A 15,332-nucleotide genomic window follows, 5' to 3' on the forward strand; every position below is an offset into this window, starting at 1 on the left:
GAAATATTAAATAGTATTTACAATTAATTTATTACTGCAATAGCTCTATTGGCTTAATTCATTTGCAAGTCTGTAAGTTGTAACTACAATTTATAGACTTTGTAAGGTCTGTATTCCTAACCAAATTTGGTTTATACCATTACCTAAATACATCCGTAATGTATACCTTGAGCAGTGATACTAAATCTTATGAGATAAAATGATAACAAAACTATTTTGTTGATAACAGCATAAGTGATATCTTATATCAGTAATATCTAGGAAAAATCAAAACATTAAATGTAAACAAATAAGAGAAATCATTTCAAAATGAGTGCTAAATCGAAAAGAAATAATTATTAACGATAAATATGGACTATAAGAAAGATGCGATATACACGTATTGGGTACAATACACAACAAAGGTAGTTGTATACTTTATGTTATTACAACACAATTGGAATTTCAGTGTGCAATTTATATTTGGTGGTAACATTACTATGTAGGCTTATGCCTACAATTAAGATAACTTTTACCATTTATTCAAACATTGTCTTGTCTACAATTGACAGGCCCATAGTATTCTAGAAAAAAATGTTTACTAATTTGAAGTAGAGACTTTAAACTAGTGATTGTTCAACAGCTGTTGACTGTTAGTTCCCAAAATTTAATTCACTCAAATTTCCTAAAAAGAATAATGTTGTTAAGTACAGTTTTTATTTGTTATTTTACTATAAAATAAAACTACTGTTGTAATATTTGTGAGTCAGATATTTTTCATAAGTGCATGCCCTATGCAAATAGGTATCTTAGCCAAAATAAATTATAAATATGAAATTTTATCCATTTTTTATGGTTTCTATTTGTATTCTATATTGAAAAAAAATGTATCATGCAGTATAGAGATTATATTATTATGGTGAAATTTAATTGATAAATCCGTTGTTTAATAATTATTATTTAATTTTCTCTTTTCCTATTACTTGTTACATTTTATATAGGTCTGAATTATCTATATTGAAACTTAAACATATTCACAATACTTGTTAATATACTCTGTATAATGAGTATTATAAAAAATAATTATAATTTACTAAAATACATTTTTATATTTTTAAGAATGAAGAAGCTTCTTTTAGACAGTTTATAAGCGGATTTGTTGCAATATGGGAACCAAAATTAAATTTAAAGTGGGTCAACACAGACATTTGCTTACCGACTACTATTGATCCTGAAGCTGGTCCTTCTTTATCAAGACTACCTGATGAATTACTACCAGCAATCGCAAAATTTCTATACATTGCTAAGGATAATACAGAAAAAGTAGCTTATAATTATGAATATAATTTAATATATATTGTTTGGTTTGTTTATGAAATGTGTTAACTTTTTTTTTTTTAGAATGAATTGTCCAATCAAAACATTGTTGAGGCAGAGTATCTAATTCGTTGTTTAATAGTGATCAGCAGAAATTTTTATAACATTCCATTATTAACATCTTGCGATTATATTAAGGAAAGCACGTCTGTTGCGACACACTTAATTCACAAAGTAAATTAATCTTGCCGTATGCTGATAAATTATTTAAATTTTTTACAATATTCAATTAATTATAATACTTGAATACTTTTAATATTTAAAGCTTACTTCTACTGATCAACAATATGATGAATCTACAAAGTCTTCAATTTTATCATTTTGTCATTCCCTTTGTCATTTTCTGGAATGTCTATATGATCCGTACCAAATATGGCGTTGTTTCGATTCTTCTCAAATGAAAGATTTAGATATGTCTAAACTACAATACCCTCCTTCTATGCTACATGTAGAAGTTATTCCTTTTATTTTTGGTATGTTTAATTTATATGAAATCAATATATTTGTGTTTATATAGACATTAATGTTATTAATTTATTTTTAGACTGTTTTGAGACTAATTTAGCAGTTGAACATCCATTATTAGCGGCAGAACTTTTAGATGTATTTGGAGCAATAGTTTGCGGGTCTCAAGTAAATATTAAGATTATTATAAAAATTCTGGGTATTATGTATATTAAGCTTGTGGGATTATAAAACTTAATTTATGTGAATGTTTATTTTTACTTTGTAGACTTATTCTTTTATATTTATTGTTTAATGTTTATTGGTATTAGTTACTTCCTCTACAGAACATAGAAAATGGTCAATATTCTGTCATTATTTGTAATGCATTGGTGAGTGGGCTTTGGTGATTTAAACTCATTGAGAAAAAATTGGCAATGAGAATTTAATGCATTTTTAATAACACTGCTTATTATTTTAGCTTATTTCATTCCAGGATTTACTATTATATATTAAACAACTGCTCAAAGTTTTCTTTGTTAAATCTTTAACACATTTTAATGAAATTCTTTAAAATGAAAGCTTTTATTTTGTAATTTCTGTGTTTGATTTTAATTAAGTACCTTTAATATGTTTATCTAATTCAGCATTTTCATACTCAAACAGTTGAAACATTATTTAAAATAATATATTTCCTTTATTAACAAAAGTTAAATTTGACATGCTTTATATTTGCTTTGCTTGAACTTCATCTAAAATTGCTTATAAATAAATTGACTTTTATTTTAATACAATTTATTAACAGTTATGTTAGTTAAATTTTTATTTGTAATAATGTATTCTTTATACTAAATATTATGAACAAATACATCCATTTGAACAATTTTAACTTTATTAGTGAATATACATAGTATTTTATATATCCGAACATCATATTATTAAGAGGACACCAAACAGACATGTTATATCTCCGTTGTACAAACATAATATAACAAAACAAATTTGTAATCAACCAATTTAGTATTGTTAAATTTAATGTTAGAGTGACATATGAAACTTATAGGTATGAATATTATCATGGGAAACTGTTTGTATTTTAATTTTAAAGTAAATTATTACTGTCGAAAAATTTTATAATTTTAAAACACTCATAACTCGTTTTAAATGTTAGGTGTTCTTGATCAGAGGTTCTCAACATTTTTACAGTACGGCACATTTTAGAAAATTTTTAAATTTTGGCGGCTCACAACATACTTATGACTAGGGTGCAGATTTGAATGCCCTAAAAAATACCTAAAAATGTTATTATGACCTAAAAAATAGGTGCATTGAAATCCGTGCCCTACTTATGACCTTTTTTTTATTTCATTGTTGATTGCTATTTTTGAGACAACTTTTAATCTATTAGCATTTTGGAGACAATGAGTTAAATAATAATAGAAAATAATATCAAGAACATTTTGTTTTCAATAAAAAAAGAATCCTACAAATTATTTGTGTTGTTCTGCATGTTTATTTTTTCTGCATTTTTTATTGTGGATTATTTCTGAAGTAAAAATAATGTAAATTTAGATTGACTATAAAAATCAATAACTGCACTTTTAGTTGTAATATTGTACTTTTTAGCTTGAATATTAATACATATATATTTTTTATTACTGTCAAATTTTAGTTTATATTTTAATACATTTATTAATTTTATATTTTAGCATAATGCACTTCGAGGAGTAAGTCCTCCTACCTGTACTCTAATTATGAAAGTAATATCAGATAAAAAAATTCCATTAGTAGTAAAAACTACAGCTTTGCGATGTTTTGTAACGGTCACACAAGTAATGATTCAATTTCCTCCACATCAAGTAAGTTTAATATTTATTGCTCTACTTACATGGTATGTGTAAAGTCCAAAATCGTACATAATATGCATTTATAGTTTATTTATAAAATATATATAAATATGTACCCACTAAATACTTAATAATCGAATATATATGTTAGTGTCAATTAGATGTGTCTACACAAATGGAGTGTTTAAGAGATACGTTAAAACAATGTATAGCATTTGAAATAAATGAGGCGTTGGTTTTAAGTGTAATTAAAGCTATTGGACAGTCAATTGAGTTATCTGGATCTAATGCTGAAAAAATTAGAGGATATGTTGTTGAGTGTAAATTATTGGAAATAATTTTAGACATACTTAATAAATTTGAGGTGATTAATTTTTATTTTTAATATTATTTTTACTAAATATTTACTTTTGATTATTACCTTTGAAGGATGATATAGAAATAGACGATGTAGTTAAATGTGTTGAAACAGTTTCTTTGATTCTTCGTATGTCAAATGAAGCAAAAATGCAGATGTTGAGTATAAACGGATACGAAAAAATATTTGAATTTGTAGGAAAACAAGCAAATAAAAGTCAACCATTATTAAAAGCTATAATTTCCATTGCTACCGAAAATACAGATAAAACATTAGATCAAAACTTAGAGGTAAAATTTGTCAATTAACTATTACACAATTATTCTATATAATTATTAAATATATGTTACTAATTTCAAAGTGGTTTTATTTAACTTGTAATAGAATGCACAGATGATTGTACCATTGATTGAATGGTTACCTAGTCTTGATGAAATGGATCAAGTTTGGTTAGCAAGTGTTATATTTAATTTGTGTACAACAAATTTACAAAGGTAAATATTTTATTTTACAAATATATTTTGCTCTTAAATAAATTAATAATATGTGCAATAAGTTAAGTTATGTATGGTATATTTTAAGTTTGATTTTACCAAAACAGATTATTTTTTTTTTGTTTTTTTATATTTAGTAAATGTCAATCTTCGGTTTGTAAAGTTATTGATTCAGTATGTACATGTTTGGAAAACTGTAATCAGTTAGTTCAAAAAACTGTCCACCAACTTTTGAAACTTATTGAAAATTTGGCTTCACATTCTATTTCAACATCTGAACTGAAAAAGATTTTCTTATTAATGAGAGACAAAGATGAACCTGTAAGTTTTTACTTAATATTTTGGTTTTGATTAATACTTAGCGCTTAGACTAAATAAAAATTGTATTTTATATGTTTAGTTTCCATATATCACTCAAATGCTTGGAACATTGTCAGAAGTTGCTTATTGTACATATGATCATAGTTGCAAAGTTTTTTTTGATATTCAAAATAATCAAGGTATACCTGTACTTTTTTCAGACTTACTGTAACTATAATAAGTTTAAACTAAAATAATTTTTGTGAAAAAATAAAAAACAGAATGAACATGTTTTATAACAACTGTAATAACTCCTTCTTCATCACTTAATACTAATAATAATAATTATAAAAATTTCTTCATTTACTTATCAGGCACATATTTTGTTCTTAAGAAATTGATATGATTTATAAATTATATAAAAATAAATAAATATTGTATTTTAATAATTGGATGTTTTTCATTAACAGAAGGTCTTATAATTGATGAACTGAAAAAATGGCCTGGACCTATGAGTGGCTTAACCTTTCATTGTTGGTTACGTTTGGATAATGTTAGTTTTCATCATTGTACTAGTACATATGGTTTAGCTTCTTATAGACGCCAATTGTTACAGTAAGATATTAAAAATTATAGTTTTATAAATACATCATTTTAAAACATATGTTGTAACTTTTTTTAGCTTATTAACCAATTCAAATACAGGATTAGAAATATTTATTGGATCAGATTGGACTCTAGTTGTTGGAATGAATACAAAAAAAGAATTTTTTACTGTTACTGCTCGAGATTTTAGATTTGTAGAAAATCGTTGGTATTGCATAGATGTTAGCTATAATCCATCAAAGTAAGATTATAATATTTAGCTTTATTTACTAACTAAATTTGCCTGTGTTATTTTATTTAAGGAGGCCTTTTGGACACAATCAAGTTTCAATTTATATTGATGGTGTGCAAAATATAAGTGCTCCTGCCAAATTTACACCTTTATCTGATGTAATATACCTTTTAATTTAATACAATTATGTTAAACCTATAAATTTACTTTGTTTATTTGTTAATCTATTTCAAAAATTTCATTTATTTTTATTTGCAGCAATTTCAAAAATGTTCTATCGGCACTTTTCTTCCTCATGTGTCAAAATCTGTTGATACTCAACCTCAAGTGGATCGAAGAATATTACCATCATTTATTAGTCAGGTAATATTTTTAGAATTGATTTATGTAAATAATGTACTGCAAAATTTGTTGTGGTATGTAATACATATTATTGTTTAGGTACCGAATTACTTACTTATGAGAGGATCAAGTGCTATGGATCCATATGTCAAAGACTTTCCCCCTGGCATGCAAGATTCTTTGTATGGTTGTTCCATATGCCTTAAGGGTCAACTAGGTCCAATTTGTTTGTTTCCTGAATATTTTTCAGCGCAACAGATAAAATCTATATATGACTTAGGTAAATAAGAACCATATAAAATACATATATTTTTGTAAATTTATTAACAATTGTTTTAGGTCCAAATTATTCATCGCTTAGTACCATGGATGATTCCACATGTGATATATTAGGACTGTTTAATAGATCAATATTTTACTTTAGTCCTACAGCTGCTTCTAGTCGTGATACTGCTCTAGATTTAAGTCAAAAAAACAAAACTAATGCTCGTCTTACAGCAGCTGTCAACAAATGTTCACCCATACAAGTACTTTTTAAAATATATCAATTTGTTTAGTTGTAATAATTGATTATTACTAATTACTAACAACATTGTGTTATCTAGGATGTAATTAATATGATTGGTGGTCTATGTGTCTTGTTTCCAATTTTGGAGAGTCAAGTCCTAAATGAAAATGAACATCTAGGTTTATTATCATTGGATCACACAAACACAGAAGTATCTTTAGATTTAGATGATGTTTCATCTCTTCGTTCATACTCTCTGGGTATGCATTATGAAAACATAATGATTTGTTTTTTTTTAATACACTTTTAGATTATAAAATATAATAATTATTTATTCAAGTATCTATAAATATTAAATACATAACATAATATTTAATTTTTAGATGAAAGACTCGAGCTACACCCAATAGGCTTGTTACTTATTTTAATTAAAAATCTCATGAAAGGAAATGTTGTTGGACAAGAACAACTTTTAAGAAAAAATGGCATACCAATTTTAGGAGAATTACTTACAAAAGTAAATAATATTTATTTTAAGTATGCAAATGTGTTGATATATATTTTTAATTTGTTATTAATAGGTACCTTCAGATAAGATTGATTTGCAAATGTTAGAGGCGATGCAGTTATTTATGGAATCTTTACAGGAAATTTCTAACATTCAACTGTTAAGGGCATTTTATCAGCACATCCTTTTTAATTTTTCTATTTGGTGTCGATGCTCTTTTAATGTACAGATTGGTAAATATTCTTTTGCAATTTAACCATTGTTGTTTTCTTAATATTTACTTAATTATAAACAAAATTAATTCTAGGTGTCGTGAAGATAATATATATGTTGATAAAAAATGATCGTAAATCATTTCGAAAACGATTTGGTGTACAATTTTTTTTAGACACTATAAGAACTTATTATACCACGTGTGATGTATTATCAGTCAATCACATTACAGTGCTTAGGGCATCTTTGTTGGATATTGTTCGATTTTATATTGTAAGAGAAGTTAATATATCAGATATAGATATAATTGTGCGATATCTCATAACATGCAGGGCAGAAACAATGGTAACTATTAATTTTTATTTTTATTGAAAAATTCATGTTTGTAACATACAAATATTTCATTTTTTTTTTTTGGTGAGCATTTTGTTGAAATAAAAATAAATAGTAGATATTACAACATTATTAATCTGATATTATCTGTGTCTTAGATAATAGAACTATTAGATATATTAATAAAACAATTAGAAACTGAATCGTGTAAAGATCAACTATTCTTATTGATGTATGAACCTCAAACTGCTGACATTTTATACGGCATTTTAATCGAAAAATCTATTAGTATGTTGGCAAAACAACGCGTTTTAAAGGTAATTTCATTTTGTTTGATTAAAACAATAAATCGGTGTTTAAACAAAAAATAGTACATATTTTTATTTTTAGCTTTTGTCAATAATACTCAGAACAAAGTATGTATATGAAAGACAGAAGTGTAATTTACGATTACAAAATTCTGGTTATGGGTTGTATCCTGGTCTTATATCATTGCTACCAGATTTTCAGAATTTATCAATGGAAGTTACTTTAATGATGTTTGATCAAGTTTTATTAACAGGTATATATTTAATATAGTGGTACATAATACTTTAAACATTTCAATTATTCTGTAATTTTCTAAATTTTTAGATTCAATGTGTACTTATCCAGCAATTCTATCAATTCTTCATCGTCTGGCCTATGAAGATATCGAAATAAAATTAGAAGTTGCTCGAAAGTTATTAGCGATGATATATATGAGTCCAAATGCAGCTAAAGCATTTGCTAAACAATCCGGTTGGCAAGATTGTGTAACACGGCTTTTAGTACACCGATTAGCTGAAGGAAAAACATCACATAATAAAGATCTAATGAGCTTTGAAGACAATGATGTTGAAAAAATTTACAAAAAATTAACAAGATGGAGTTCATATCCTAATATTTTAAAAGCTAAACATTTATCATTGAAAAAATGGAATTCTATGTTTGAGTTTAAAGAAGAATTTTCTGATAATGCTATACGCGAAAGTTCTGTATCAGCAGTAAAAAATTTTACAGATGCTGCTAATTTCATTGAAAATGAAATAAAAGGTAGTTATTACTTATCTAGTACTAATGAGTCGTCAGTATGACAAAATCTACACATATCAATTAATTAAGGCACTTAACTTTTCTTTCACTTAATATTGTCCACTTAGTACACGCTACACATGGATTCCTTATGAATAGTCTTGTTTTGATTATTATTTGCATACAGTGTGTACACTAATTTAGGGAACATTGTATTTTTAACCTGATAACATTAGATTTAATTGGGTCTTTTTAGTCAAGCTACGGGGTACTTAAATACGCATTTTTCGTGTATTTATTTTACCCCAAATGGCAATAATATTAGACCAGGAAATAATATTTATAGAAACATTTCAAATTCTTAACCACCTGGGTTCAAGCATGTGCACTGTGCAGTATAAGTTATATTATTTTAAATAGTACCATCTATTATTAATTCTGTACTTGGGTTGGACTATTTTTTCAAATCATACTGAGTCTGTATTTTAAACATTTGCTCTAAAATCAATTTTTTCTCTGAATAAAAGCAATTCAAATGTAATTGAAACTAATTTTTTTATATATTTATTTAAAATATTTAAACCCATTACATACAATTGATTGTATTAGTTAGTTTTATAGTGATATAGGCTGTTGTTTCGCAGAATCATTTTTTGTATGCCCAATTATTGATCAACAAATGAAAATTTGACACATACATTACTGTAACATACTTAACGACAAGGAACACTTGACACCTACTATATAGCAGAATCTTTCACACCTATTCCCCCTTTTTTGTAAAATGTACTAAACTAAATATGTATTTAGATTATCTAAAAAGTAAGATTCAATGTAATGTAACTGGATTAAAAATTGAGTTCTTCCTAAATCTGTATTACAATTTGTTCTAATTATTTATATTTATACAGGCGTTGCTGGATCTGTATCAGCAGTTGTAGCTGATAATCTTCAGTATGCTTCAGATAATCTAACTTCTGCAGTGAATACAGTTGGTTTAGTTGTTAGTGACAATATTCAAATTGCATCCGATAATCTAGCACATGCCATGAACAGTGTTAGTGGTAATATTCACTCGGCTACTAGTAATTTATCATTTGCTGTTACATCAGCATATTCAATGTTTAAACAAAAAACCACAGAAATACAGGTAAACTAATTGAAATTGTTAATTGGATTATGTAATAATTATAATATATGTTAACTGCTTAGGAAATTGGAGAAAATGCAAAAGAACGAATAAAAAAGTATGCAATGTATTCACCTCAGTCTGATAAAAATACTATTGATGAAGATAAAGCTCAATTAATGACAAAACAGTTATTAGTAGAGTTGGGTCTTGATATAGATTCTTACAGTATGAGTAATAGGTATGTCTTGAAAATCATATTATTTAAGTATTTACTTATTTAATAGGTACTCATCAGTAAAATATTACTGTACAAATTTTAAAAAGACACCTATCGATGGCATAAATTATTATACTTTTTTTGTCACGCCCACATCGAAAGTTTAGTTTTCGATGACGGTTGAAGTGTTGGAAAGCGACCTTTTTCAGTCCAGTGGTGGGTAAAGTGAGAATCTAGGTGGTAAAATGGAAATTCCAAAAAGTGATGGGCCGTAAACTGCAGGTAGTCTCCAAAAGGGTTAAAGTATCCCCTTCACAACCAGACACTGAAATCTTGACCGCGGTCCTTACGAAACGTAAACTTTGGTTACATCTTATACTCATATTAATAACCTCCTTGCATGATGCGTTAAACATTTTTCTTTCATGAAATTGTTTTCGTAGAATAATTTAGTTGCTGCGTGCATCGAGTGTATTACCTTAAACCTTTGTCTTGATCGATGAACTCAGTGGCGTGACAAAAAATGGGTAGTTTGTGTGGCTCGTCATGTCTCTTATTATTTTGTGTAAGCATTATATATTTATCATGTAGATCATTTTTTAGATCTATATCTAGCAGTCTTGAAGATATATCGTCAATAAAATCTTCAATTGCGCCAGATAATCGTTCGATAAGTTCTGGAATTATCATGTCTGATAATGCATCAACAGTTTGTGAAGATGCTGGAAGCAGTGATCAGAATGATTTTGATACTATCAAGTAATAATTTTACAATCATAATTTCAAGGTTAAACTATTGCTCTTTAACCCAACCAATCAGATTATTCCTCATACTAATCAAAATTTTGTTCAGTGGGTACAAAATACCGGATAGGTAAAACTTTTGATGGCGATGTATTAGATTCTGAGCGGAGCAATGAATGTGTTGATTTTGCAGTGATTACGTGGTTTTTTGATTTTCTTATTTTATTTTTGAGCCCGTAGACGATAAGTGGTCAAAACAATGCTTCGATTTTTAACTACAGTATATTTTTCGATGTGATACCAAATTTAATTGCTGCGTTTGGGAGATCAAAATTTAAAATTCCTAGTAATTTTCAAAGACACCGGGAAAAAGGGATTTTTTTACGCAAAAACGTATTTTCACCAAATCGATTTAAGTTTTTGGTGTAACTAGCAAAAATTGACTTGCCATACGACAAATGACGTAACCTACATGACATTTTCACTGAATGTTCATATTAGTATTTTTTATACACCATATAATTTAAAAAATATTTTGACTCATGTTGAGCTATTTATAGGTGTATGAAATTTCCGATCTGTAATAGATTTTTAAAATTAATATCAATAAAAACTTTTTTTTATAAATGCAGTTTAGTTCCCCCTCGCAAATTTGATTTTTTTGTATCGAAACATATGTAATTCGACGAGTTAAGAACAATAGTGCTATTATAATTTGTCTCTCGGACTTACTTTTGTAGTTGTAGTCTTCCAAAGTTAGCGATTTTACGTAACACTACATTAATGCCGCGCGGAGGAACCTCGAGTTCGACGACTGGGGCCGGCAGGCGAAGGGAGTCACTATTCTTGTGTTTCTTTAACCATAAAGATTAAGTTTACGTAGGTCATTCATCTGCCCGAAGGTCAGGTATGCTACCCCCCCCCCCCCCCCCACTTTAGCGCCAGGGGGTTGGTGACTGGAGCCGATAGGTGGAGGGCACCATTTTAATATAGAACTTATAGAAGTTATGCTACTTAAACAGGCAAAGTGCCAAGGTTACAATATACTCATTATCCTATTGTTAACCTGAAGATAATTTAAAAACAACTTAATGTAGCTTATTTTATTATCATAAATATATTATCGCAGTATTGCTGTAAAAAAAGGTTTTATGCTGGCCGCTGGGTATTTGGAAAAATGTTTGTTTTTGAAGCGATGTCGTACTTTTAAAGTTAGAGCCATTAATTGAGTTTTTTAAACAAGCTGGGTGTTTGTATGATCCATCACTAATATTCTATACACAAAATAATGATGAAACAGTTAAGTCTGAGTCAGGCACTGATGACGAAGACAACAATCGAATTGTTGTATACATATTTTACTTTATAATATATAATATTATGTTTTATAACATAATATTGTGTCTTATAATTATATATTTATTATTATTAAATTGATATTAAGTTTATTCTGTAATTATTCTTAATTATTTTATAAATTCTGATTGTACCATCGTTTTAAACAGGGAATACGTAAGTACCAAAAAAGAAAAAAAATGTATGAAATTATTGGTAATTTATAGTGCATTGAGTATAGGGAAAAAAACTTAAAATGGGAAAATTCCAAAGGCCATAACTTCGAAACCAAGTCTAAGCGACAAATTCTGATTGTACCATAGTTCTTAACTCTACATTGTATGAAAGTTTCGATAAAAAAAAAATCAAAATGGCAAGGGAGGGATTAAACAGCATTTGTTCCAACTTTTTGTTCGGTCAAGAAACCTGGGAATGTAATACAAAGTTCTTCATTGTTATAAGTGGAAATTAAATAAAAAAGTTGAGCGTAAATCCACAATATTTTTTTATGAGCGTCTGAAGTAAGAATTTTGACAAAATTCGTAAATCTCACGAATATGTTCAAATTATTTCATGTTAGAAATTCATAAAAAATTATTTCTTATACCTTAAAGTTGAAAATGTAATATATATATTACCTATTATATATTATTATCTCATATATATTCTACTTAAGTTATCACAAAAATAAAAAATGTATACTGGAAAGTCAAATCAAATTTTTTACAAGCCTTTGAAATTCAAACAACATTAGATATTTGCTCGATTTCTAATGGAAATATCTTCTTATTTTACTATATTTAAAAACAAAAAATTATTTATTTATATCAAATGTTTATTTTATAATTTTTTATACCTAGATACTTGATACAATTTTCAAAATATTTTTTCTCGTTTTGAGCTGTTTTACGGATAATTTTTGAAAATTTTTTTCTCTTAAATGTCAATAATTTGTTGGGTCAAAAAGCTTGAAAATTTAATACAAGGCTCCTCATATATTGTTATAATGTCAGTTCAAAAATATTAAAAATATTAAGGCAAGATTGTTTTTTTATAGGCATTTAAAATTCAAATTTTGACAAAATTTACCAAATTGAAAATTTGTAAATTATTTTGTAGTTAAAAATTTATAAAATGTTCAATTTTTGTAGCTAATGATTGAAAATGTAAAACAATGTTTCACGTAAGTAGTTTATTTTGTAACAAAAAAATCTGAAAAATTTATAAACACAGTATTTTTTTATATTTATTTTAAGTTAAAATTTGGACAAAATTACATATTAACCAAGATTTTAGTATTTTTACTGTAATTTAAAAATATTATGTGTAGGTAGGTACTTGAAACTTTTAGAGTAGTTTATTATATTTTATATACACAATGAAATTTTCAAATACAATTTTTTTGTCAAAAATGAATTCAACCTACTATAGTATTAATGCCTAAGCCTTTTAGTATAAATTACTTAAATCACAATAATGTCATAAAATGTAGGTACTAAATTACTAAGTAATATTGTACGCTGACAGACCATCTTCGCTCAGAATCGTTTTTGTATGCAATTGTTTTAAATAATTGAATTCAATGTTAACTCGTCCATTACAGTGACTCTCTTGACACCTAATGTACAGCAGAGAGTTACCTACTTCGCCACTTTTTTTATAAGCATAATACTTAATAAAATGTTATTTTTTTAGCATTAAATATAACATTCGTTTTTAACTATAGAATAAATAAATGAAGTATTTGCTGAAGCAGAATATAATACTTGAGTATGGTAAATTAAATAAATATCTCAAACAACTTCTTTATTAATTTTTTAATAAAACTAATTTGAAACAAAATATTAGTTTCTTATTTTAGTTTTTGCCTAGCAGTTTAGATTTTATGATTTTTTGATGTGATCATATAATGAAGTATATCCAACTTTTTATTCAAAATGTAGTCCCCTTAGTTATTGATAACAATTTTGAACCCATTAATGCTAATATATACTGATATCTTACTGGTAACACATAATGTAAATAAGTGTTCTAAAATATCATTGCAACATGAAACACTTATATATTGGAATATTCATATTAATCTAAAAAAAAATAAAAAATTTAAACTGAGCACATAACATTATTGAATGTATCTAATGTTTTATGTTTGATAGTCCCTGGCAAGAATTTACCAGTAGTAAAACGGAGAATAAAGAAAACGATCTATGTTCATTGGTAGAAAATATTCTTTTTGTTGTTATGTGGAGAGGTGTCAATATTCATAGCAAAAATTGTTGGAAGGTAATTTTAATTTATGAAAAATATAAAAATACTATTTAAATGGATTTAATTTTTTTAGGAACGTGGTCAAGTTATGGCATGCATAAATATGCTAAGTTTAAACAATATGTTATACTGTTCGCATTTAGAACTGAAGCTACATATTTTAGAAAAAGCTGTTGAAGCAGTATTAAGTGATCTCCATGATTCTGGATCTACTGTTGACTGTGATCATGCTAAGATGGAAAATATTGGTCAGTTGATAGGTTTGGTGTATGATTTAGTTGTATTGGATCCAAGTCCAAATTTTGACAAAAAGTGTTCAGTAAAATTACTCGATGGTTGTATAAAATTAATTGAACAACTAGCCATATTTGGAGATAATCAAGAACAGTACAATAAAGATATCGCTATGAAGACATATGGTAAGAATTGTTATGATATACCTAAACATACATAGTTATTAGCTAGGTATTTATTAATTTAAATTGGAAGTAGGTGTTTACATTTTTTTATTTGTACACACATTTGACATGATAACAAAATAGAGTAATACTTACTTTTATAAATTTAATTAAATTTTTTGATTGTAATTTAATTATTTTTATTATAAGGACTTTTGTTGAGCTGCTCATCGAGTCCTAATATGGAAATTTGTGCTATGGCAACAGTTAAGTTGCACACTATATTACAAACAAGTAATAAAAGTGTTATAGAAGTTGAATGCTACTTATTGCGCTCAGCAAATAGTATTTTACAAAAAGCACTTAAAGGTAAATCAAATATAAAGCTTCCAATTAAAAAATAATCGATAAAGCTTAAAAATATAAATATGTTTCAGATGATAATATGGAACGTTATTCTTTTATTTTACCATTAATAAAAACTCTCATTACTAAATTGTCTGAGCCACTAAATATTTCTAACTCAGAACTCCCAAATTTAACAGAAGTCTTGTACAGTGGAAATTTTTATGACAGATTCTTACCGTACTGTTCTACAGAAGAATGGACAGTTTTTATCGAAACTAAGGTAAGATTATATGTTT

At 26.8% G+C, this 15,332-nt stretch overlaps 1 protein-coding gene across 3 annotated transcripts in view; it reads left to right on the forward strand.

The window, feature by feature from the left end:
- Positions 1-247: 247 nt before the first annotated feature.
- Positions 248-15,332, forward strand: part of LOC111039223 (neurobeachin-like protein 1) — a 113,970-nt gene continuing 98,885 nt past the window's right edge. Inside the window, exons 1-32 of one of the 3 annotated variants that reach the window (XM_022322608.1) lie at positions 248-407; positions 1,099-1,302; positions 1,381-1,530; positions 1,622-1,829; positions 1,901-1,989; positions 2,133-2,192; positions 3,510-3,659; positions 3,799-4,011; positions 4,077-4,295; positions 4,390-4,499; positions 4,637-4,820; positions 4,900-4,999; positions 5,270-5,414; positions 5,482-5,646; positions 5,708-5,795; positions 5,896-6,000; positions 6,079-6,259; positions 6,319-6,506; positions 6,585-6,747; positions 6,871-7,004; positions 7,069-7,228; positions 7,303-7,553; positions 7,700-7,858; positions 7,932-8,103; positions 8,175-8,615; positions 9,506-9,744; positions 9,807-9,964; positions 10,547-10,702; positions 14,179-14,305; positions 14,364-14,709; positions 14,899-15,057; positions 15,126-15,316. In XM_022322608.1, the coding sequence (XP_022178300.1) occupies positions 351-407; positions 1,099-1,302; positions 1,381-1,530; positions 1,622-1,829; positions 1,901-1,989; positions 2,133-2,192; positions 3,510-3,659; positions 3,799-4,011; positions 4,077-4,295; positions 4,390-4,499; positions 4,637-4,820; positions 4,900-4,999; positions 5,270-5,414; positions 5,482-5,646; positions 5,708-5,795; positions 5,896-6,000; positions 6,079-6,259; positions 6,319-6,506; positions 6,585-6,747; positions 6,871-7,004; positions 7,069-7,228; positions 7,303-7,553; positions 7,700-7,858; positions 7,932-8,103; positions 8,175-8,615; positions 9,506-9,744; positions 9,807-9,964; positions 10,547-10,702; positions 14,179-14,305; positions 14,364-14,709; positions 14,899-15,057; positions 15,126-15,316 (5,472 nt within the window). In that variant the 5' untranslated portion in view covers positions 248-350. The remainder of the gene's footprint in view (positions 408-1,098; positions 1,303-1,380; positions 1,531-1,621; positions 1,830-1,900; positions 1,990-2,132; positions 2,193-3,509; positions 3,660-3,798; positions 4,012-4,076; positions 4,296-4,389; positions 4,500-4,636; positions 4,821-4,899; positions 5,000-5,269; positions 5,415-5,481; positions 5,647-5,707; positions 5,796-5,895; positions 6,001-6,078; positions 6,260-6,318; positions 6,507-6,584; positions 6,748-6,870; positions 7,005-7,068; positions 7,229-7,302; positions 7,554-7,699; positions 7,859-7,931; positions 8,104-8,174; positions 8,616-9,505; positions 9,745-9,806; positions 9,965-10,546; positions 10,703-14,178; positions 14,306-14,363; positions 14,710-14,898; positions 15,058-15,125; positions 15,317-15,332) is intronic. The other 2 variants (XM_022322609.1, XM_022322610.1) reach the window with 2 other exon arrangements.

This window comes from Myzus persicae, unplaced genomic scaffold (genome assembly GCF_001856785.1).
Source record: "Myzus persicae strain clone G006 unplaced genomic scaffold, MPER_G0061.0, whole genome shotgun sequence".
NCBI classification, from domain to species: domain Eukaryota; kingdom Metazoa; phylum Arthropoda; class Insecta; order Hemiptera; family Aphididae; genus Myzus; species Myzus persicae.